The sequence below is a fragment of the Eschscholzia californica genome, unplaced genomic scaffold (genome assembly GCF_041429995.1).
Source record: "Eschscholzia californica isolate CP2 unplaced genomic scaffold, dmEscCali1.0.p SCAF_6, whole genome shotgun sequence".
Classification (NCBI taxonomy): Eukaryota; Viridiplantae; Streptophyta; class Magnoliopsida; order Ranunculales; family Papaveraceae; genus Eschscholzia; species Eschscholzia californica.
Window position 1 is genome coordinate 43,537,193 of NW_028238483.1, and position 22,208 is coordinate 43,559,400.

Consider the following 22,208-nt stretch of genomic DNA (forward strand, 5'->3'; position numbering starts at 1 on the left):
CTGATAACGAAAACTCTAAGTGCACAGATGGCTGACCAGTCTGTGCACTTGCACCCTCTCACGAGGGTGTGCGTTAGGAGGTTTGTGTGAGCTTTCAGCCTAACCTGCCAACCCTAGCCTCCTCCGGGTGTAACAATACAGATGGACTAGTTTGTACAAAATAAGAGGAAACAAAAAAGAACTTACAATTTCATATACTTTTCTTAATCCTAGTATATGGATTCACAAACCATGTCATTTGACAAAAGATTATTAACTTACTAATAAAACGAGCACCCTATACTTGCTGAAATTTTAAAAAATGAATAAGCAAACATCTCTAAAAGAATGTCGATAATTCTTCTATATTTTTTGTTTAAGCACCAAACTTGGGGACTTGAGCAGTTGAAACTTGAGACAGGAAATATTCAGAAACAATGCGACGTTGGATCTTTCCTGTGGCTGTCTTTGGAAAATCATCGGCGAAAAATACCTTCTTCGGTATCTTAAAGCTGGCTAGATTCTTCTTGCAGAAACTCAATATTTCTGATTCGTCAATTTTTGTCCCTTCTCTTCGAATTATTGCACAGTTTATCTATGTAACAAAAATGTAGTGTTAGCAAAAAATATCCAACCTGAAAATAGTTGGCAGCGAAAGATAAAAACAAAATAAACAGCTTAGTCTCTTTTCAGAAAAGTTCAACCACTCCCATACTTGGTGGATTGCGAATCAATGTGTGAGAGAGATAAATGAAACTGTTTAACAAATTGTCTCATTTTTGTGGACCCAAACGTCACATATAACCCGTGTTGTGGACGAAAATGTGATTACTACTTTTACGGTTAGGGTTTGATACACGATTGAGACGAGTCTTTTGACATCACATGACAGTTTCTTTTTTTTTCACGTAGTTGGTAGATATGGTAAAGAGACGAGTCTTTAGAATTCGAATGGTAAATACAGAACCATCAATAAGTTGAAGAATAGATGAAATGATAATTACTGTGAATAATAGAAATTGTTTTTTACTTGCCTCTTCACCGTATTTCTCATCTGGAACTCCAAAAGCGACCGCTTGAGCAACGTCTGGATGTGACAAAAGTACTGAGTCTACTTCAATTGGTGATATCTTCTCCCCTACATAAACCAAACACCCAACTTGATTTTTCTAGCCTATTTTTTTGGGAAAAAAACCTATTTTCAAAAGAACTTTTTTTATTCCACCCAACTATCTAAACCAATATTATGTCGTTGTTAAGAAATAATCAGAGCTGATATGACAAAAAAACGTCATACACGGTTTGTGGGGCTAGGCCTAGCATTGAACAAACTATCAAACATGGCAAATACTTTTTCTTCTTTTAAGTTGGCTTTTCTTTCCATAAGCAACATAATGACTAATGGCTTAGGGTTGTTTTCGACACGATATTTCTGCTTATGGTATCATTTATTTATGCAACTAAAAAGAGAAAGTTAGTTACCTCCACGGTTGACTAGCTCTTTGATCCGACCCACAAGATGCAAGTACCCGTCCGAATCCAAATACCCGATATCTCCTGTATGAAACCAGCCGAACCTGAAGGCTGTTTTATTAGCTTCCGGGTTATTTTTATAACCTTTCGTTACGTTTAACCCTCTTATACACACTTCCCCATGAGCACCCACTGGTTGTGGCAGACCATTTTCGTCTAAAATCGTCATCTCTTGACCCACGGGTTTTCCAACTGATCCGGGTTTATGCCCACCGTCTTCTGGTAATGGGTTTGATGACATAAGATGTGAAGCTTCGGTCATAGCGTACGACTCTAAAACAGGAGCACCAAATGCCTCTTCGAGTCGAGCCAATATTGATGGGGCAAGTGAAGCACTACAACTCCTAATGAATCGAAGCTTCGGATAAACTTTCTCGGGTTTGGTAAGATGAACATCTAGAATAATCTGATGAATTGTAGGGACAGACGTGTACCACGTGGCATTGTATTTTATCATGTCTTTCCAGAATGTTGAAGCGGAGAATCGTCCAGCGGCCGGGAGAGTCACAGCTGCTCCAGCAACAAGTGAACTCAGTAAACTGGCTAGCAATCCATGCACATGAAAGAGTGGAAGGACAATAAGAGTTGAATCTGACTCGGTTATTTTGTATACCGATTTGATGTTTAAAACCGAGGCAGCTAGGTTTTGCTGAGTTAATGGAACTCCTTTAGGTCGACTCGTTGTACCAGAAGTGTGAAGGAAAAGAGCAGTATCAGACGAGTCATTCTCGATTCCAGATATTGAATCGGGTAATGAATCGGCTTGATTCGAGAGAGTGAGTTTGGATTCGGAGTTATTGAGTTTGGCAGTGACGTGCTGAATACTGAGTTTTGAAGCGGCCGATTGAGCATGAATATTTCCTTCTTGTGAAGTAATTAGGAGTTTTGACTCAGAGTCAGATAAATAAAACTCGAATTCTTCTTGTGTGTATGCAGCGTTTAATGGTGCAGCGGTGGCTCTGGCACGAATCACACCCAAGAATAAAATCACAAACTGCAAATAGAAAATAACAAAAAACGGTACAAATTTTAGTTCGAAACCTTAAAATTATCGTCGAAAACTCTTCATCTAGGAATACGGAGGAAGATGAAGGTGCTGTTTGTTTTTTCAATTCAGGTCTGACTAGTCTGAATAATCAGATTATAGACTGATATAGGGTTCATTGAGTCAGACATAAAATAAGTCTGAATTAAAAGTTCATTGTCTGAACTACCATAAAACGACTACAGTATTTCTCACAGAAGTAAGTTTGATTCAGACGAGTCAGATTCAGACAATTTATGTCGAAAGAAACAGAAACATCAATTGAATAATAAAAAAACAATCAATGAGAAACAAATTGAAGAAAAAGAATGAGAGAGAAGATGAAGACCTCAATGGTGTTAGCAAAGGTGAGAGCGATAACATCACCATGCTTAACACCAGATGAAACAAGACAAGAAGCAGCTTCTTCAACAAGTTCATGAAACCGTGAATATGTCAAATCAAAGTCACCGGAAACTGACACAGCTCTACGATCGGGAAAAGTTCCGGCGGTTTGTTTCAATAAACCAGTGAGTGTAAGTTCTGCCATTTTAGGGCAAAAATGTGGGATCAGATGAAAGGAGAGAAAGAAATGGGAAAAATGTGAACGAAGAGAGTTATTAGAGAGAAAACGTCTCCAATTTATATTCGGTTTTTTAGGTGTTGGGTTGTGGTAGTACTAGTAATATATGGGTGTAGCGTTAATAACGGGTCCACCAGAGTAGATCTTCCACGTGGCAATCTTTTGACAGTTATTTAGATGACACATATGACACATCAGCAACTACATGTATTCTTCTACCTAGGTTGGTGTGCCATTTGGCACCACTCACCCTCTATATAGTTAGATAGATGATATTTTGGCCCACGGATAAGTCGGTCGAATCCAAACAAATTCGAATGAAGCCCAGGCTGAATTTAGAGAAAGAATTGAGCTTCTCTTTACATAATTGTCGTCTACTTGAGCCGACTGACACTGTGGATAAAGAATGGCTTAGAAACATAATTTCTAGTTCAGTTACCAATTTATACAATGCTATTAGGTGTCTAGAAAGAGCCAATGAGTTTAGCTTCTTCGGTCTAACACTTGGGCAGCCTAAAATCCTAAATAATTGGATGTTTAAAAGAAAATATCATCTCACTTTCCATCCTTACCTTACAACACCAAACAATAATCATCAATTAGGTCTAAATGTAGTTCGATTAAGTAACATGCCCCAAAAATATAATCAACCTAATTTTAATTTATTCAATTATGAGGTTATGGATATTCTTAGAAGAAAAATTATAGAAGAGACTACAAAAGTAGACTACTCCTTACCTAAATAAAAACCATCCTTCTATCGAGACTAGAAAAATCCATCAAGAGGGAAAAAGAATCGATTCGAAAATATAAACCGTTGATTTCCTGTAGGTCTAGAGTAGATCTTGACTTGTATTGTAGTCTTTTCGAACATTACTCTATAAAGAATCGTTGAGATGGATATTATCTAGTCCGGTTCTATTTATTATCTATTCCTACGAGGCATTGCCCCACAATCTGCAAATTATGGATGTCTTAATTGCTCTAAGGACGAGTACGGAAGAAACAACGTGTTTAATGTAGTTTCGGGTGCAAAAGTACCATCAGATGGCTTTGTTAAAATCATGTAAACGAACCAATGGTCACACGAGAATCTAGGCCAGTTGCTGAGAGGAAAGGCGATTCGGTGATTGGAGGAACTTTGAGTGAGAATCGAAATTTACATGTTCAAGCACTCCGGTAGGGTCCGAAAGTTCTATATCTCAGATTGTGTTAGAGCCATTGTAAAAGACACAGAAGTATTAGTCGGAATCAAAAGTCTCATACTTAGTGCAGGTATTATAATCCGGGTTGCTGCTGAAGAATTTCTTATAGAAACCGAAGCAATGGCCCAAACTTGAATTCTAGTGGGGGAAGGTGGTTAGAGTCCTAGCTATGTCGGATGCGTTAAAGGCCAGTGCTGAGGAAGCCATATCCATTCTCAAGTCCATGAATATTAAAAGCACTACGCTGACAGGTGACTGTTGGGGCACTGCAAGGTCCATTGTCGAGCAAGTTGGGGTTGAAGCTGTTGTATGAGGAGCGAAAACTGATCAGCAAGCAGGGCATATAAAGGTATATGGCAGGCCCGTGCCAAGAAAAGACTTTTGTGGATCTAGGCTAGTGGGCCTAGGTAGTGTGCCTAAATCAAGGGTAATGTGGTTGGTATTAAGACGGATATTATATAACGGAGTTTCAAAAACAATTACAATCTGAAGTTTTCGTTCCATTACTAACATTCAGTCTCGACGGTGCTAATGGTCGGAGACAGAATAAGTGACTTGCTAGCCTTAGTATTAAGGGCCATGCAAGGGCCATGCACGTCGGGTCATGAAGACCCGAGATCCACACGAATCCAGGCAGCCGAGAAGCACAGCCGAGACCCACATCTCTCTACTCTTCCCGCCAAGATCTTCATAAGATCTATATTTGAATTAAGCAATTAGTTAGCAATTAGTTAAGATTGTATGTATCTTATTCTTCATGTATATCTCTTTGGGTTAAACCCTAATATGTAACCTATAAATACCCCATTAGACTTAATGAAAAACACACAACAGAGAACAAGTTCTCATCTAAGTTTCTTTTAGATTCATTTACATTCATAGTCTTTATCTAGTTGATTAAGTAATCTAGGTCTCAATATCAGTAAGAGTTCATACTCTTCACATGGTATAAGAGCCTTGTTTATCATTTAGTTCTTTGTTTTTTTTTCAATTTTTTTTTTTCGATTAAGTATTCCTCTCGGTTTCTCTTTTTCTTTGGTTAGCATTCTCTCGGTTTTTTTTCTCAATGGCCGAACCAATTGAAGCTTCATCCGAATACACTCCATCTTCTCCACCACTCAACTCTCCATTGTTCGATGTCCATCATTCGGACTCACCAACGACCGTCCTCATCACCCCACTTTTGTCAGGGGACAACTACTCCTCTTGGTCGAGAGCCATGAAAATGGCCCTTCGAGCCAAGAACAAACTCGGGTTTGTTGATGGTTCCATTTCGAAACCAACAAACCCAGCTGACCTTCATTCATGGGAGAGGTGCAATGACCTCGTTGGCAGTTGGATCCTTAACTCGGTTGCACCCGATATCCGTCCTTCAATTCTATACGATGACAATGCGGCTGACATTTGGCGTAACCTTCACGATAGGTACTTCCAAACAAATGCCCCAAAAGTCTATCAACTGAAACGAGCGATATCAACTCTCAAACAGGAAGGATTAGATGTGTCTTCTTATTTTACCAATCTCAAGTCCCTACAAGACGAGCTTCAGTCGCTCATGGCCGTTGATCCTTGTATCTGTGGACACGGAAAATTGCTTCTTGATCGTACAAACCAAGAGCGTGCTATGGAGTTCCTTCAAGGTCTCCATGATCGCTTCTCGGCAATCCGAAGCCAAATCCTTTTAATGGATCCGTTTCCCTCGATTTTACGAATTCACTCTCTTGTCAAACAAGAAGAGGTGCAACAAAGTATCATGGCTACCACAAATGTTGGAACCGAGGCTGCCGCTCTAGCTGTCCGTCAATCTGACCACTCTCGGTCAGACCATTATCGGCCAGACCACTCTCGGTCAGACTTGGCTGACCGTCCACGACCAAAGAGGCAGCGCCCGTATTGCGAATATTGTAAAGTTCTTGGTCACGTGAAGGCTACCTGTTATCAGCTACATGGATACCCACCGAATCACGGTTCCCAAGCCCGTTCACGTCCACGAACTGCTCCCCTTGCGGCTTCTCTATCGGCACCCACAGAAGACGTGGGGGTGCTTCCAGCAGCTACATCGCTGACCCAACAGCAATACCAGGGCCTCATGAGCCTCCTGGACCAACAGGAAAGAAATTCTGCAGGCACCTCTGTCCCAATAGCGAATACTATGGATCCCTCGTCTCAATTAAGAGGTACACGTTCAAACTCACCACCATGGATCATTGATTCGGGAGCGGCAAAACACATATGCTGCTCCCTCTCTCGTTTTTCTACATATATTGTTGCTCCGCCAAATTATTTTGTTAAGTTACCCGATGGATCTCGTATTCAGGTTCGACATATTGGTTCTGTATTTTTTAATACTCACTTCTCTCTTCATGATGTGTTACACATTCCTGATTTTAGGATTAATTTGATATCAATTTCTGTCATTACTAAATCTCTCGCTTGTTTAGTAACTTTTAGCTCTCATTCTTGTGTCTTTCAGGACCCCATCACGAACAAGACGATTGGACTTGGTGATCTCCACGATGGTCTCTACTTCTATCGCACGGACCCGAGCATTTGTTTTTCCATTTCTTCTAGTCTTAGGTCAAATAAAGATGTATTTAGTTTATGGCATTGGCGCTTAGGCCATCCGTCCATCTCTCGTTTTAAATATTTTACATCTACTGTTCCATGTTTAAAGTCTATTTCTATTAATAAAACACCGTGCGATGTGTGTCCTCTATCTAAACAATCGAGATTACCGTTTTCATCTAGTTCTTCTATTACATCTAAACCTTTTCAACTTATCCATGCCGACTTATGGGGACCCTTTTCCATACCATCTCACTCAGGATGTCGCTATTTTCTCACTTTAGTAGACGACTACTCACGTTGTACATGGATCTTTCTTTTATCCAACAAATCAGATACCAAAACGTTTATAATAAATTTTTCAAAATTTGTGACCACTCAATTTCGCACACAAATTTCTCAAATAAACTCGGGAAAAGGTACTATTCCGGTACCACAAATTCAAACCTTTCGTTCCGATAATGGAACGGAATTTTTAAATCGAGAACTACAACTTTGGTTCCAATCTCAAGGAATCGTTCACCAAACAAGTTGTCCGTACACTCCTCAACAAAACGGCATTGTTGAGAGGAAACATCGGCATATACTTGAAGTGGCTCGTTCCCTTCGAATCCAGGCAAATTTACCCATTTCTTTTTGGGGAGAATGTGTACTCACAGCAGTTTATTTGATTAATAAACTACCAACACCTCTATTACGTGGTCTTTCTCCTCACCAAATATTATTGGGAACACAACCGGATCTTTCTAATTTACGAGTGTTTGGTTGTGTTTGTTATGTTCGGCGACCACCATCACATATCAAGACTAAACTTGATTCCCGAGCTTCCATTGGAATTTTTGTTGGCTACCCTACAAATCAAAAAGGCTATCGAATTTATGACATTTCTTCTCGAAAGATCATCACCTCTCGTGACGTTTTATTTCATGAGACTCGGTTCATTACAAATTCATCCACCATTGCTCCACATGAGACTTCTTGTCGCCCATTTATCTCGATTCCGGACAACGGTTCTTTTAATTTTCATCCCACACCAACCGAATTGCTTTCTGGCCCCTCTAGAAGCACTCCAGCCGAGACCTCTCCTGATCTTTCTGAGGGCGCTCCACCAAACCCACCTCCTGACTTCTCTGCAGGCACCCCAGCCGAGACATCATCCCGTCTCTCTGAGGGCACCCACATTAGCCCAGCAACTTCTCCAACGGGCTCTACATCTCTCCCGCCAAGTTCTTCCGTGAGACCTATCGGCACTCCTTCCACAGATACTTCTGTGGGCACTCCCTCTTCAGTGGACCTGAAAGGTGTGACACCACCAACTCGCCCTCAACGTATTACACGACCACCAGCCCACCTCAAAGACTTCATATGTAATAATACAAATATTTCATCTCCTTCTGTTCATTATCCCCTCACTAATTATTTTTCCATCAATGCTTTTTCGCCACCTCATCGTATTTTTTTAAACTCTATTTTATCTACGTCCGAGCCAACTTCGTACTCTCAGGCAGTCAAGTCTCCACATTGGCGAGATGCCATGTCAAAAGAAATTCTAGCTCTGGAGTCCAATAATACATGGACGGTTGTTGATCTACCACCTGGTAAACACCCCATTGGTTGCAAATGGGTGTTCAAAACGAAATTTCGATCTGATGGTTCCATTGAACGTTACAAAGCACGTCTAGTCGCAAAAGGATACACTCAGATCGAGGGCCTTGATTTTCATGATACTTTCGCACCCGTTGCAAAGTTAGTCACAGTCAGAGTTCTTCTATCTCTTGCTGCCATCAAAGGATGGTCTCTTCATCAATTGGACGTTAGCAACGCTTTTCTTCAAGGTGACCTTGACGAAGAAGTTTTCATGAAACTTCCTCCTGGTTTTTCTACAAAAGGGGAACCTAAGGTTTGTCGACTTCAAAAATCATTATATGGTCTTAAACAAGCCTCCCGCCAATGGTTCTCTAAATTTTCTTCTGTTCTTCTTACTAGGGGTTTCAAACAGTCCCTAGCTGATTACTCCCTTTTTACATACCATTCTGCTTCTGCTTCCCTCTATGTTCTCGTCTATGTGGACGACATTATCATTACGGGAACTAATGATAATGAAATATCCAAACTCAAACTATTCCTTGATCAAACATTTTCCCTTAAAGATCTAGGACGTCTCCAATACTTTCTTGGTATTGAAGTATCCCGTTCCTCCAAAGGTATTTTTTATGTCAACGAAAGTATGCCCTAGATATCATTCTAGATTCCGGCCTATCTGCATGCCGTCCTTCCCCATTTCCGATGGAACAAAAACTTCGACTCAGTCCGACAGATGGAACACCACTATCTGATCCGACTGTATATCGTCGTTTGATTGGTCGCTTACTCTACCTTACTGTTACTCGCCCTGACATAAGCTTTGCGGTCAACAATCTCAGTCAGTTTCTCCAGGCTCCCACTTCCGTCCATCTAGATGCTGCTCACCGTATTCTTCGATATCTTAAAGGATCCATTGGTCATGGCATTTTTCTCTCTGCCACTAGCTCCCTTCATATTTCAGGATACTGTGATTCCGATTGGGCTGGTTGTCCCACCACCAGACGCTCTACAACTGGTTACTTCACCATGCTTGGCTCTAGTCCTCTTTCTTGGAAATCAAAGAAACAACACACTATTGCCAAATCTTCTGCTGAAGCAGAATATCGTGCCTTAGCCAACCTCACATGTGAACTTCAATGGTTAAAACATCTACTTCGTGATCTAGGAATCGATCATTCTTCTCCAATGTCCGTTTATTGTGACAACCAAGCTGCGCTACACATTGCCGACAACCCTGTTTTTCATGAAAGAACGAAACACATCGAGATTGATTGTCATTTTGTTCGAGAAAAGATTAAGACAAAGGTTATCGCTCCCCGTTTCGTGTCAACTACCAACCAACTTGCGGATATCTTCACCAAACCTCTTGGTGCGGACACTTTCAGGACAACTCTTGGCAAGTTGGGCATCATCTCGATTTCTGCTCCAACTTGAGGGGGAGTATTAAGGGCCATGCAAGGGCCATGCACGTTGGGTCATGAAGACCCGAGATCCACACGAATCCAGGCAGCCGAGAAGCACAGCCGAGACCCACATCTCTCTACTCTTCCCGCCAAGATCTTCATAAGATCTATATTTGAATTAAGCAATTAGTTAGCAATTAGTTAAGATTGTATGTATCTTATTCTTCATGTATATCTCTTTGGGTTAAACCCTAATATGTAACCTATAAATACCCCATTAGACTTAATGAAAAACACACAACAGAGAACAAGTTCTCATCTAAGTTTCTTTTAGATTCATTTACATTCATAGTCTTTATCTAGTTGATTAAGTAATCTAGGTCTCAATATCAGTAAGAGTTCATACTCTTCACACTTAGTAGCTGCAGATGTTGGAATGGCTATAAGAGGCACAAACATTCTAACTAGAGGCAGCTGACAGTGGTCTAGTGAACAGCAACATGGGGGATGATAACTGCAACAAACCTTTCGAATGAAGCTCTTATTCGTATTCGTCTGAACTACATCTGGGCTTTGGTTATAATCTTCTTGGCGTTCCAATCGCCGAAGGGGCTCTTTTCCCATCCACTAGTTTCGGTTTACCACCGTTGGTAGCTAGAGGAGCACAAGTAGATTCTTCTGTCAGTGTTGTACTTTGTTCAGTCTTGGTGAAACTATAAGAGACCAAAAAACTTGAAAACACTTGAGATAAGTGGGGTTGAGGTTGTGTGAGAGTTTAATGAAAGATTGCTCTTTTTATGTGTATATAGATAGATTAGTTAATAAGAAGCTATTTGTAAAGAGTAGCTTGATCTTTGTATGCTAAAAAGAAAACGATATAGAGTTGACTATCTTCCTTTTCATTAGAAATTTCTAATGATTGTGATTTTTCACGAATATGATTTTCATGGAATGCTTTTGCTTGAATGAATCACAATGGATGTTTCCTAGCTCTTCGTCGGAAGCAACTTGAGTTGACCGGGGTATTTTTTGGAAGAGTTTTAGTACCAAGTAATTCAAGACTTTTTGCCTATCGTATTCAAGCGTATTTGACTCCTGTCGGAAAATGTTGGACTTTTAGATAGTGTATAGGGTTAATACCAAAGAAAATTTTATTGGGTCACGTATCAAACTGTAATTTTTCGAATATCTAAACAACAACTATAAATCTCTATAGCGATACAAGACCTCCAATGGGTAGGAGTCAAAGTTTGTTGACGTGGGCAATTATGTTCATCTAGTAAAGTCAATCTTCAAATTTTCTCACAAAAACATCATTTGTTGATGGCAACCCTTCACCAAATGAGATGGATGATGACCTATTGCTTGTCTTCAATTTATGGCCCAAATTTATTCAAAACATCATCCATTTTAGGTGTGAAAAATCCTTTGAATTGTGGGCCTTAACCTCATTGTGAGAAAGAAATTAGACTGCCCCACCCACCTTAATATGTTAGACTTATCATTTCTCAACTCTTGATTACTTAACTTACATTTTTCTATTTTAATGTTTTCTTATTTGAAAGTTTAATAAAACTTTATTACTTGTATAAAGGTAATATAAAGGGGATAGACACCATCTAACTAACTGTCTTTAGACTTCTATTTGATTTTTTTCTAATATAAACCTCAGGATCGATCCCTACATAAACAACTAAGGATAAAATGCTTTTCGCAATACATTATAGAGTTTATATAATGCTTTTGTTGTTTAACGAAAAACCACTCAAACTCAGATTAATAATTCATTAACGAAAAACCAAAGTCTTGTTTTATTATTTGTTGTAATTAGTAATTACAAAACCGGGAAAAAAAACACAACAAAATTTTAATTTTCAGTATTTCAACTATTTATACATAAAGTATAGGAAAAGGTAACATCTTATACTAGAAAAATTTTCTGGCCATATGTACGAAAAAAAATGTCATACCAAATGAATAGTTGGTTGGAAATACAGTATACCATTTAAGGGAGAAAATACCAAAAGTAAAACAAACAAAAAATACCTAGTCAACTAAGGTTGGTGGGTCGAATCCATGATCCTTGTGGCCCCACGTGGAAAGAAATCAAAATCGTAATATCCTGTACCTCTCCCCCTTCCATTTCAACAAAAATTACTGTTCTTTCAACAAAAAAAACAAAAACAAAAATTACTGTTTGTAGGACCACCTAGGGTCCGGAGCTGGGGAAAATTCGTTTGTGGGAGACCCGAGCTCGGTCCAAAATGCTCGTGTAGATCTCAAAAATGACTCCGACATAACCAAGGTTGTGCCCTGCTATTAGATATGACTCGGGGATACTCTCGTGTGAATCCTTGTACACTGTTTATCCTACGTGGCTAATAGAACAAGGAGTAATTTTATTATTTTCATATTTTTATGAAAGGGAATGAAAACACACAAAAAAAAAACCTTGTTCTATTCAAGACGATGTACACGAGTGTGATGTACTTGTATCAATGACGTAGAATATAACTGTCTTGTCAAATGGCCACTGAATAGGTTTGCCCATATATGTTCACAATTAGGACTATTGTTGCTCTAAGGAGAGGTTCCTATCACAATGGATTCGAAGGACTAAATAGTAGTGGTTAATTCGACCAGATGTTCCTAGGATTTCATTAACAATACATTTTATACAAGTTTGAAATAACTTTTTGACTTTTGATTTGTTTTTCTTAGCTCAAAGATATATACCTTCCCAATATTTTTGATGCTGCGACTCTAAGCCTAGTTAGCCCGATTGACAATTAGCCATACAAATTTGGTTTTCATCGAAAATTAAATACTAACTATTTTTAGCTCTTAGTGGGTCTGGGCTTGGGTTTGGGCTTGGGTGTATATGATTGAGTTTCTCTCTCTAGACACCTCATATTAGAGTGTCTAACAAAGTGTTCAATTAGAGATGATTTTTTAACAAAAAACTCCAAAAAATCATATGTGACACTCTAAGGGTTAGAGATTGAGTGTCCTATGGGAGATGCTCAAAGATATATACCCATTTATTATAGAGTGTCTAGAGAGAGAAACTCTAAAACTAGAGTGTCTCTTTGAGACTCTCTAAGTGTCACTTTAATTTTTAAACCAATTGAAACCTTTTCTTTTCAACTATTTTTTTCATATTCAATTTAAAAGTGACATGTGTATTAAGTAGAAGATTTTAGAGATCTCCATTGGAGACCAAACAAATTTAGAGTGTCTCTATATTGACACTAGGAAAGAGAATCTTTATTTAACACTTGACAATTAGACTTTTAGAGTGTTTATTAGAGTGTCCCATTGGAGATGCTCTTAGGGCGGCTACTCGACCCGACCGCCCCCATTAAACTAGTACCCACGGGTTTCTGGGCCGATCCTTTTCCCTTTGTTTGTGGCTTTATTTATAAAGATTGTCACTTACCTTGTAAGTTGTGAAAATGGAGTTTCTCAAGAACTGGATCAGATTGGGATTTTGATTGGGTCCAACTTTGGTGTGTGTGTTTGGTATTAATAACGGACCATTAAATGGATCAGGCCCTGGATACCTGGCCCACTTATTTATTCCTCTCTAATACCCATTCTCACCTGATATGTATCTGTCAAGAATCTCACCATCCCAAAAGCAAACAAGAGGAAAATGCTAAGTACAGGTCACTATTGATGGACCATTTGTGTAATTAAAAGACTTCTTAACCTTCAATTAAAAACCCTAACTACCCTTAAAAAAATTAATCAAAAATTATTTTCTTTTTTTCAAAGTCTATGGTTAATTTACTACGTGGCAACATATATTTTAGGTTTGACGTCCGTCTATTTTTTTAGCTTTTAAGAGATTATCACATTTCACAATCTTTTTCAATGACACTACGATGGATCAAAGATAAAATAACTTAATTGACTATAGAACAACTCACATTTTATAAGGTATTGGTTTCTGTAAAAAATAAAAAACAATTCGTATATATAATAAGTAGACAACAATCAACTCTTAGATTGTGTCGAAATTTAGACCACACTGAGTGGTTGTGAGCCAAAATTAGGTGTGGGCCAAATCCGAATAGAACTTCAGTTAAACCTACATCCTGTCGAGTGTTAGTTCAACCCAACGCTCAAGAGCACGAATATAGACTCTTGTTTTCTAAATATTTTTTTAATAAATAAATTAGTTATATATGTTTTTATTCTTAAGAAGGCTGTCGGGATAGAAGATTAATCTCCTACACGTGCATCCAGTATGCTCGTACTGCTTTTCTTCTTGGGCATACTTTATTATAATATAACTTGTCTACGAAAAGACCAATTGTTTTGATAAAAAATGTAATATATAAATCATTTCATTAAACAATCTTATTCTATAATTTCTATTGTCCTTCAGGTGGTTAAGGGTTTGGTCTCAAACTCCATTAAATTTATAATTAATAGTACTATTGCCGGCTTCCATTGAAGTTTATAGGGTGACTAAAAAGATATAGAGACGCTTGAATCATAAAATCAAATCTAATCCATTAGTGATTGAGCTTGAAGGCGTTTTTATTGTAAAATAAGGCGACCCTGTGATGTTTATTTATTTTTGTCAAATATTAGGAAAGAACCATGGTTGTTTCAGTGTGTATGCAAATCTTCAAACGATTTGGTTGCAAAAAGAATAATGTTTGGCAAAAGTTATATACTTATATGGATAAGGAGACGAAGACCGACCTCTCAAAAGTTCTTATTAATTTAGCCCATGTTTCACCACTATAAAGTTTTTTTTTTATTCCTCTACCTTTGACGTCAAAATAGCCAAAAGAAAGACACAAGAAAAAGACTTCAATGACTACCAAAAAAAAGAAAAAGAATACCTATCTGAGAAGTCATGACAATAACACAATATTTTGTTCATGTGTCATTTTATAAGTTTGAATTGGTCATGGTAATAAATATTAAAAATGTTATGATATATCGAACCCCCAACTCTAAAGCGCGTCTAAAGTTCTAGATTTAGTAAATCATAAAAAGTTTTGCTGTGTCAATATCTCGTTTGTTAGTGGCGAGGAGTCCTCAAGTAAATGTTTAAAATGGAAAGGACCTAAGAATTAAAATAAACACGAGCGATTAATCTAGGGTCCATTTGCTTGGTGATAAGTTTGTTTGTTTATTTATATTGCGTGGCTATTAATTTTACTATAATAACATATAGTCATTTTTTTTTGTTTTACATAGGACTATAGAGGTACATTATGATACTTCTGATGCAACTTAAATTCTGAAAACAATAAGAACTATAAAAATAACAATACCATTGATTATAGAGTTAATAGAGAGTTTACTTTAGGTTACTTGGAGTTTTGAGTCCAAGTATATACATCTATGCAAGTTTTTTTTTTTGATGAAGGTACATCTATGCAAGTTGTTTCCGATTAATACAACTTTAATAACCTAATAAGAACATTCTAATTTGGATGTGGAGGTTTCCAAGAGACCTTGCTTAAAGAATCACATGAGGTTGTTTTAGCTTAGAAAACTACCACACAAGCCTTCTAACAAGCATGGTTACACCACACACCCGCATCTACAAATGGAAATGCACTGTCTTTATAAACGGGGCATCCCGTCTATCCACAACCCATTCATAAAAGGGTGTGTGTCGTCTGGCCATGGTCCGTTTAAGTGATAAGTAAGCAAGGTCTCGGGGATGGACTCGTCTAGTTAGGGACACACTTGCGTTTCTAAGTTTGTTTTGATTTGTGTATCCGTCATTTCTTACAAGATTAAGTTTTCAGTGTTGTTATCCCAGAATATCAACGTTTTCCTTGTTAATCTCTTTTGTGACGTTGGTAATTTATAATGATTAATTTTGTTTTGGCTTCTTATTTGTGACTAACTGGTCAGTGTTTTAATTTTTACGACCATATTTTCGTTAGAGATACATTAGACAACATTAATCGACATTTTTTTTTTACTCATATTTCAAAGGTATTTCCATCTTTGCCCTCTCTCTTGTTCTATTTTCAAAATGGGTTGCCGAATAGTTCCCGACCACAACCTAACGACCATTGTCAATGTCCTTCCAAGTAAAAGTTTCCTATCCACTTCTTCCTACTTCTGTCACATCCACCACCATCATCTTCATCCCTTTCTCCCTGTTCTGCTGCTATTGAAAAAAGAAACCCAGATTTGTGTTTCTCCTTGAAACTCCAATATGAAGTTTTTCCCAAAGAGAAAGAGGGAGAGATGATGATGGTGGTGGTGAGAGGAGAAGGAAGAAGCATGAGATAATGGAGAAAAGAACTTTTTTACAAAGGTCTTGGAGCCAACTGTTCCTTATTGACAACCACTCTAGCAATTGAGAGAAAAAAGAGGATAGGATGGAAATGCTTTTTAGGGGTGAAAAGAAAAATAAATTTCGATTGTTAACTAACGGTTATATAACGAAAATATGATGTTAGGGGTCAAATTGAAACGCTATACAAATATGGGGGCTAAGTTTTCAAGTTGGTTATAAATTGGGGGCAAAATTAGTATTTAACTATTTAAAAAGCAGTAATTAAGAGAACTATTTTGAGATAGAGAGAGAGAAAGAGAGTTGTTGTTTCCACCTCACCTACAAATACAAATGGCGATAAAAAGATTTTGCAAGTTTCAAAACTCTCTCTCTTTCTCTCTCTTTAACTCTTCTGCATAACAATCCAACTTACTTTTCTAGGGTTTCATTTCTTCTCCATTTCCCTTCTCTACTTCTTTTCTTCTACTACTATTAATTCCTCTCTCTGCTTTGTTGCCTTCACAGGCTCTGTTTCCATTAATCTGATTTATCTTTATCTTCCTCAAAAGGTTTGATGCTCACTTCAAAACTGCAGAAATTACTACCTACCCAAGCTTTATTTTCTTCTTTAATGGAGATCTGAACCTGTTCAAGTGAAAAATCTGAAAAAATTTAGCTCAAAGCAAGGTGATTTTTACTGTTTTCATACCTCTGTTTTTGTTTTTGTTTTTGTTTTTCTTTCTTCTTGTTAGTTTAGATTTTGCTTAGTTCTTGAAGTAGTAAGCCTGATTAAATTGTTTTTTTGGGTGAAATAGTAAATGATTAGAGATGGGTTTGTTTGGTTTAGTTTGTGAAGGTGAAATTTTGTTGGTTGAGGTGAAGATCTGCTGAAATGGTAGAATTAGGTCAGATAAATCATGGAAGGAAGTAAACAGACTGAGTCTCTGTATTTAGTCTTTTATTTGTATTTGTCACTGAAAAAGTTAGTTTTTTATTCCATCGAGCAACCTAAGTTTGACTTTGGTTGGTCTCTTTGAAAGACTTTGTGCCTAACTTCTGTGTGAAGAATAGATTTTAGGGTTTTGATCTCTTTGAGGATCACTTCAGTTGCTGTGTTAGGATCTAAAGACAGGGCAAGTTCTTTCCTTTCTTGTTTGTATTTTTTTATTGTTTTATTGAGATTTTTGTTTAGTTTTCTTCCTCTTTCTGTGTTTGATGTTGATGAGTTTGTGTATGAAATTTTTGGAATATGTGATGTTAGTTTCTTGTTCCTAAGATCCTTATGGGAGGAATTTCCACAATCCCCCCTTTAGAAAATAGTTGTAACTTTAAGGATCTCTGATCATTAATTCTTCAAATTCTAACTTTTGATTTTGAAGATGCCCTAGATTCTTACAACAAAGACTAATAAAGGAGAAAAGAGTATGAAGTAATTCTCTTTTACCTTTGTCAGTCCCTTTTGTTTGTGGTTAGTAAAGGTGAAGCCTTTACTTGAACAGTAAACTCTTTTTTGTTTCTCTGAAAAGTTTTTCAATTGATGAGCTATATTATTTTTCTTGTTGTGACATGATTTCTTAGCATCCTTTTCGTGATTCGGCAAACCACCCAGAGCTTGATTTTACGTCAATAAGAGATGACAATCTCTAGTGCGCATACACTTATACAGTTTTTCATACCTATCTGTTTAATATACCTATATCTTATCCACCAAACCCTTGAAATTGATTTGTCTAACAATCTTGTATTTGGATGAACCTATATGGTTTTCTTTATCATTTTTTTAGGGTGATCGAGAAATTCTAACTCATCGTACTCTTTTAGGTTCAACCAATCATCCAAGTTTTGGGAGTATAAGAGGGCATTAAGTGCATATTACAGATCCTGCTTAGCTGCATCAATCCTACAAAAAACAGGTAACTTCACTTAGACATCGTACTATTTGAGGTGAAACGTTACCTTCATGTGGTTTCCATCACTTGGAATGGCTATGGCTTGCTTTTTGGGCAATTGGCTTGTAATAAGTGTCGATAGTATCTAAGTTTTCTTTCTTGACCTACATGTGATTTATGATCCTGTTTTGACCAGATTTATCTTTTTTTTTAGGTGCAAGTGAACCGTTCTCTTTCTGGTGGTTAATACCTCTCCATCAACTCCGACAACCAACTGTGTAACAGTCAACCATGATGAGCAACCTCAAACTCGGGGTGGAGGTTGTTGGTGCCCACAATCTCATGCCTAAAGATGGCCAGGGTTCATCTAGTGCCTTTGTTGAGCTTCACTTCGATCACCAAAGGTTTCGTACCACTATCAAAGAGAAAGACCTCAACCCTGTTTGGAATGAAAGCTTCTATTTCAATATATCTGACCCAAGCAACCTTCAAAACCTTACTCTCGAAGCTTGGGTTTACAGCAATTCAAAAGTTACTTTCAAGTCCTCCTTCCTTGGGAAGGTCCGCCTTACTGGAACATCGTTTGTCCCCTACTCCGATGCTGTTGTTTTGCACTACCCTCTGGAGAAGCGTGGTATCTTCTCTCATGTGAAAGGAGAACTTGGCCTGAAAGTTTATGTTACTGATGATCCATCTATTAAATCATCCAACCCACTCCCTGCCATGGACTTTATGCAAAATTCTGATCCAAATTTATCCCATAATCAAGTTCAACCTCCACAAGTCTTAAATCCATTTTCGAATGACAACTCTGATGCTAGACGCACCTTCCATCATCTTCCAAACCCGAATCTCCAGCAGCAACAGCAGCAACAACATCAACAACAACAACAACAACAACAGCAACAGCAGCAACAACAGCGCTACAATCCAGATGCAACCTATGAATCAGTGAAATATGCTGCAGATCAGATGAAAGCTGAACCACAACAGCCAAGAATTGTTCGTATGTACTCATCGTCTCCAGCGCAGCCTGTGGACTACGCATTGAAGGAAACCAGCCCATTCCTTGGTGGGGGACAGGTTGTCGGTGGTCGTGTTATACGTGCTGATAAGCCTGCTAGCACTTACGACCTTGTTGAGCAGATGCAGTTCCTCTTTGTACGAGTTGTTAAAGCCCGTGAACTTCCTTCTATGGACCTAACAGGGAGCCTCGATCCATATGTTGAGGTGAAGATTGGGAACTACAAAGGAACTACAAGGCACTTTGAGAAAAAGCAAAACCCCGAGTGGAACGAAGTGTTTGCCTTTTCAAGAGAACGAATGCAGGCATCGGTACTCGAAGTTGTTGTCAAGGATAAGGACTTGGTCAAGGATGACTATGTTGGTACTGTCAGATTTGATCTCAATGAGGTTCCTACACGGGTTCCCCCAGACAGTCCACTGGCTCCAGAGTGGTATAGGCTTGAGGATAAGAAGGGTGAGAAAGTGAGAGGGGAATTGATGCTTGCTGTTTGGATTGGAACACAAGCTGATGAAGCATTCCCTGATGCATGGCATTCTGATGCAGCAACACCTCTTGATAGCTCTGCTGGTGCCCATACACATATTCGCTCAAAAGTCTACCATGCACCACGACTATGGTATGTACGTGTCAACATCATCGAGGCTCAAGATCTAATTCCAACTGAGAAGAATCGGTTCCCAGATGTACATGTGAAAGCACAGATTGGTAACCAGATATTGAAGACAAAGACTATTCAAGCTCGGTCTTTGAATCCACTGTGGAATGAAGATCTTTTGTTTGTAGCTGCTGAACCCTTTGAAGATCATTTGGTCCTCACAGTTGAAGATCGTTTTGGTCCCGGCAAAGATGAGATCATTGGAAGAGTCATCATCCCATTGAACTTAGTTGAGAAGCGTGCTGATGACCGAATGATTCATACCCGTTGGTTCAACCTTGAGAAACCAGTTGCTGTTGATGTTGACCAGTTGAAGAAAGATAAATTTTCCAGTCGACTCCACCTACGTGTTTGCCTTGACGGTGGTTATCATGTACTTGATGAATCAACACACTACAGCAGTGATCTCCGCCCAACAGCAAAGCAACTATGGAAGCCATCAATAGGTGTATTAGAACTTGGTATCCTCAGTGCTGATGGGCTCCATCCAATGAAGACACGGGAAGGGAAGGGTACTTCAGATACATACTGTGTAGCAAAATATGGGCACAAATGGATCCGTACACGTACAATCATCAATAGCCTAAGTCCAAAGTACAACGAGCAATACACATGGGAAGTCTTTGATCCAGCTACCGTTCTTACTATAGGTGTCTTCGACAATTGCCAACTGGGAGAGAAAGGGAACAGGGACATCAAAGTTGGAAAGGTTCGAGTACGTATCTCAACACTTGAAACGGGGCGTGTGTATACTCACTCTTACCCGTTACTGGTCTTACATCCTTCGGGCGTCAAGAAAATGGGCGAATTACATCTAGCACTAAGATTTTCATGCACATCTTTGGTGAATATGATGTATATATACTCGCGCCCGTTATTGCCAAAAATGCATTATGTGCGGCCATTAACAGTGATACAGCTTGACATGCTACGGCACCAAGCAGTGAATATTGTGGCAGCTAGGTTAGGCAGAGCTGAACCCCCACTTCGAAAAGAAATAGTGGAGTACATGTCTGATGTGGACTCACACTTATGGAGCATGAGGCGTAGTAAAGCGAACTTTTTCAGGCTAATGTCGGTTTTCTCAGGCTTATTTGCGGTTGGGAAATGGTTTGGAGATGTTTGTATGTGGAAGAATCCTGTCACTACTGTTCTCGTCCATGTTCTATTTGTGATGCTTGTTTGCTTCCCGGAGCTGATATTACCGACAATTTTTCTCTACATGTTTCTGATAGGGATATGGAATTTCCGATATCGACCACGATATCCACCTCATATGAACACTCGAATATCTTATGCAGAAGCAGTTCACCCTGACGAACTCGACGAAGAATTTGATACTTTCCCTACTTCTCGAAACCCGGATCTTGTAAGAATGAGGTATGATCGATTAAGAAGTGTTGCAGGAAGAATTCAGACTGTGGTTGGCGATATAGCAACACAAGGGGAGAGATTCCAGGCACTCTTAAGCTGGAGGGATCCCCGTGCTACGGCAATATTTGTTACCTTCTGTTTGGTTGCTGCGCTTGTTTTGTACGTTACGCCTTTCCAGGTTGTGGCGATTATTGCTGGGTTTATTATGATGAGGCACCCGAGGTTTAGGCACAGGTTGCCTTCTGTTCCAATCAACTTTTTCCGGCGACTTCCTGCAAGGACAGACAGTATGCTGTAAATAAAAGAACTCAAAGTTGAAAACTCTTGCTTGGGTATGTCACAACCTCTCTCCGTCTCTCTCTAGTTAGTTGTGTTCTGGTATGTCTGTAGATCTTTCTTTGTTGTTTTCGATGTTTTTGTTGTGATGTTTTGGTGGGAAGAAGCTGATACAGTTAAGACAGTTTAGAAGGAAGAACATATAAATAATTTTATTTAATTGATGTTTGTTTTCCAGTGAGAAGAAGACGAAAAGTTATATATCTGTTTTGTGTATTGAAAAGGGAATCCAAACAGTCTGTTCTCATGATCTGGGATTGCTCATTACTGGGTCTAAATGACTTCTTTGATCTTTAATTTGGAGTTCGTATTCAAATTAGATTTGTTAAATTGGGCATAGATTTTGATTGAGTTATAATCTCACATTGGTTGAGAAATGTCATTTGAGTTTAGAGCATTTTTACATTTGAGATTGCTTTTGAGTTAGGTGAACTCATGCACATAAATGAGCAGACACACAAAAATCTATCGAAATACTTCTTCATACCTTGTGAAGATGCGGAGATGAAAAATGTGTGCAATAATGTAGCAATGCAATCTGAACATTGAAAGTGGGAGTTGGCGAGGTGGACTTCTTCATACCTTGTGAAGATGGGGAGATGAAAAATGTGTGCAATAATGTTGCAATGCCATCTGAACATTGAAAGTGGGAGTTGGCGAGGTGGGTGGCCACTGGAACCTGGGAGTTGGCGAGGTGGGTGGCCACTGGAACCAAGCTTCAGCCATTGACGATATTATCTCCGTTTTTGACACCCCAATCGCATTTGGTGTGGACTTTTATTCCTAGTG

At 38.7% G+C, this 22,208-nt stretch overlaps 2 protein-coding genes across 4 annotated transcripts; one reads left to right on the top strand and one right to left on the bottom strand.

Annotated features, from left to right (window-relative positions):
- Positions 1 to 173: 173 nt before the first annotated feature.
- LOC147535337 (putative CoA ligase CCL9) lies at positions 174 to 3,196 on the bottom strand. The gene is made up of 4 exons (XM_086647412.1): positions 2,886 to 3,196; positions 1,462 to 2,506; positions 1,014 to 1,117; positions 174 to 574 (listed from the first exon to the last, which is right to left on the bottom strand). The coding sequence occupies exons 1-4, from the start codon at positions 3,084 to 3,086 to the stop codon at positions 356 to 358; spliced, it is 1,569 nt and encodes a 522-aa protein (XP_086503538.1). The 5' UTR covers positions 3,087 to 3,196; the 3' UTR covers positions 174 to 355.
- A 13,208-nt stretch (positions 3,197 to 16,404) lies between these two features.
- On the top strand, positions 16,405 to 21,666 carry LOC147535338 (multiple C2 domain and transmembrane region protein 7-like). 3 transcript variants are annotated; one of them, XM_086645434.1, is made up of 4 exons: positions 16,765 to 16,917; positions 17,015 to 17,271; positions 17,960 to 18,051; positions 18,242 to 21,666. In XM_086645434.1, the coding sequence occupies exon 4, from the start codon at positions 18,319 to 18,321 to the stop codon at positions 21,379 to 21,381; it is 3,063 nt and encodes a 1,020-aa protein (XP_086501560.1). In that variant the 5' UTR covers positions 16,765 to 16,917; positions 17,015 to 17,271; positions 17,960 to 18,051; positions 18,242 to 18,318; the 3' UTR covers positions 21,382 to 21,666. The 3 variants fall into 3 exon arrangements, with proteins under 3 accessions (XP_086501558.1, XP_086501559.1, XP_086501560.1); XM_086645432.1 differs by lacking the exon at positions 17,015 to 17,271 and having other exon boundaries at positions 16,405 to 16,825; XM_086645433.1 differs by having other exon boundaries at positions 16,454 to 17,271.
- The last annotated feature ends 542 nt before the right edge of the window (positions 21,667 to 22,208 follow it).

What these genes read in the sequence shown, in the direction of transcription:
- LOC147535337 (XM_086647412.1), bottom strand. Translation starts at nt 3,086, where the DNA reads ATGGCAGAACTTACACTCACTGGTTTATTGAAACAAACCGCCGGAACT. An exon ending in CCTTTGCTAACACCATTGAG is followed by an intron (nt 2,507 to 2,885) that starts GTCTTCATCTTC and finishes TTCTATTTGCAG; the next exon opens with TTTGTGATTTTATTCTTGGG. An exon ending in AGAGCTAGTCAACCGTGGAG is followed by an intron (nt 1,118 to 1,461) that starts GTAACTAACTTT and finishes TGGTTTATGTAG; the next exon opens with GGGAGAAGATATCACCAATT.
- LOC147535338 (XM_086645432.1), top strand. Translation starts at nt 18,319, where the DNA reads ATGATGAGCAACCTCAAACTCGGGGTGGAGGTTGTTGGTGCCCACAAT.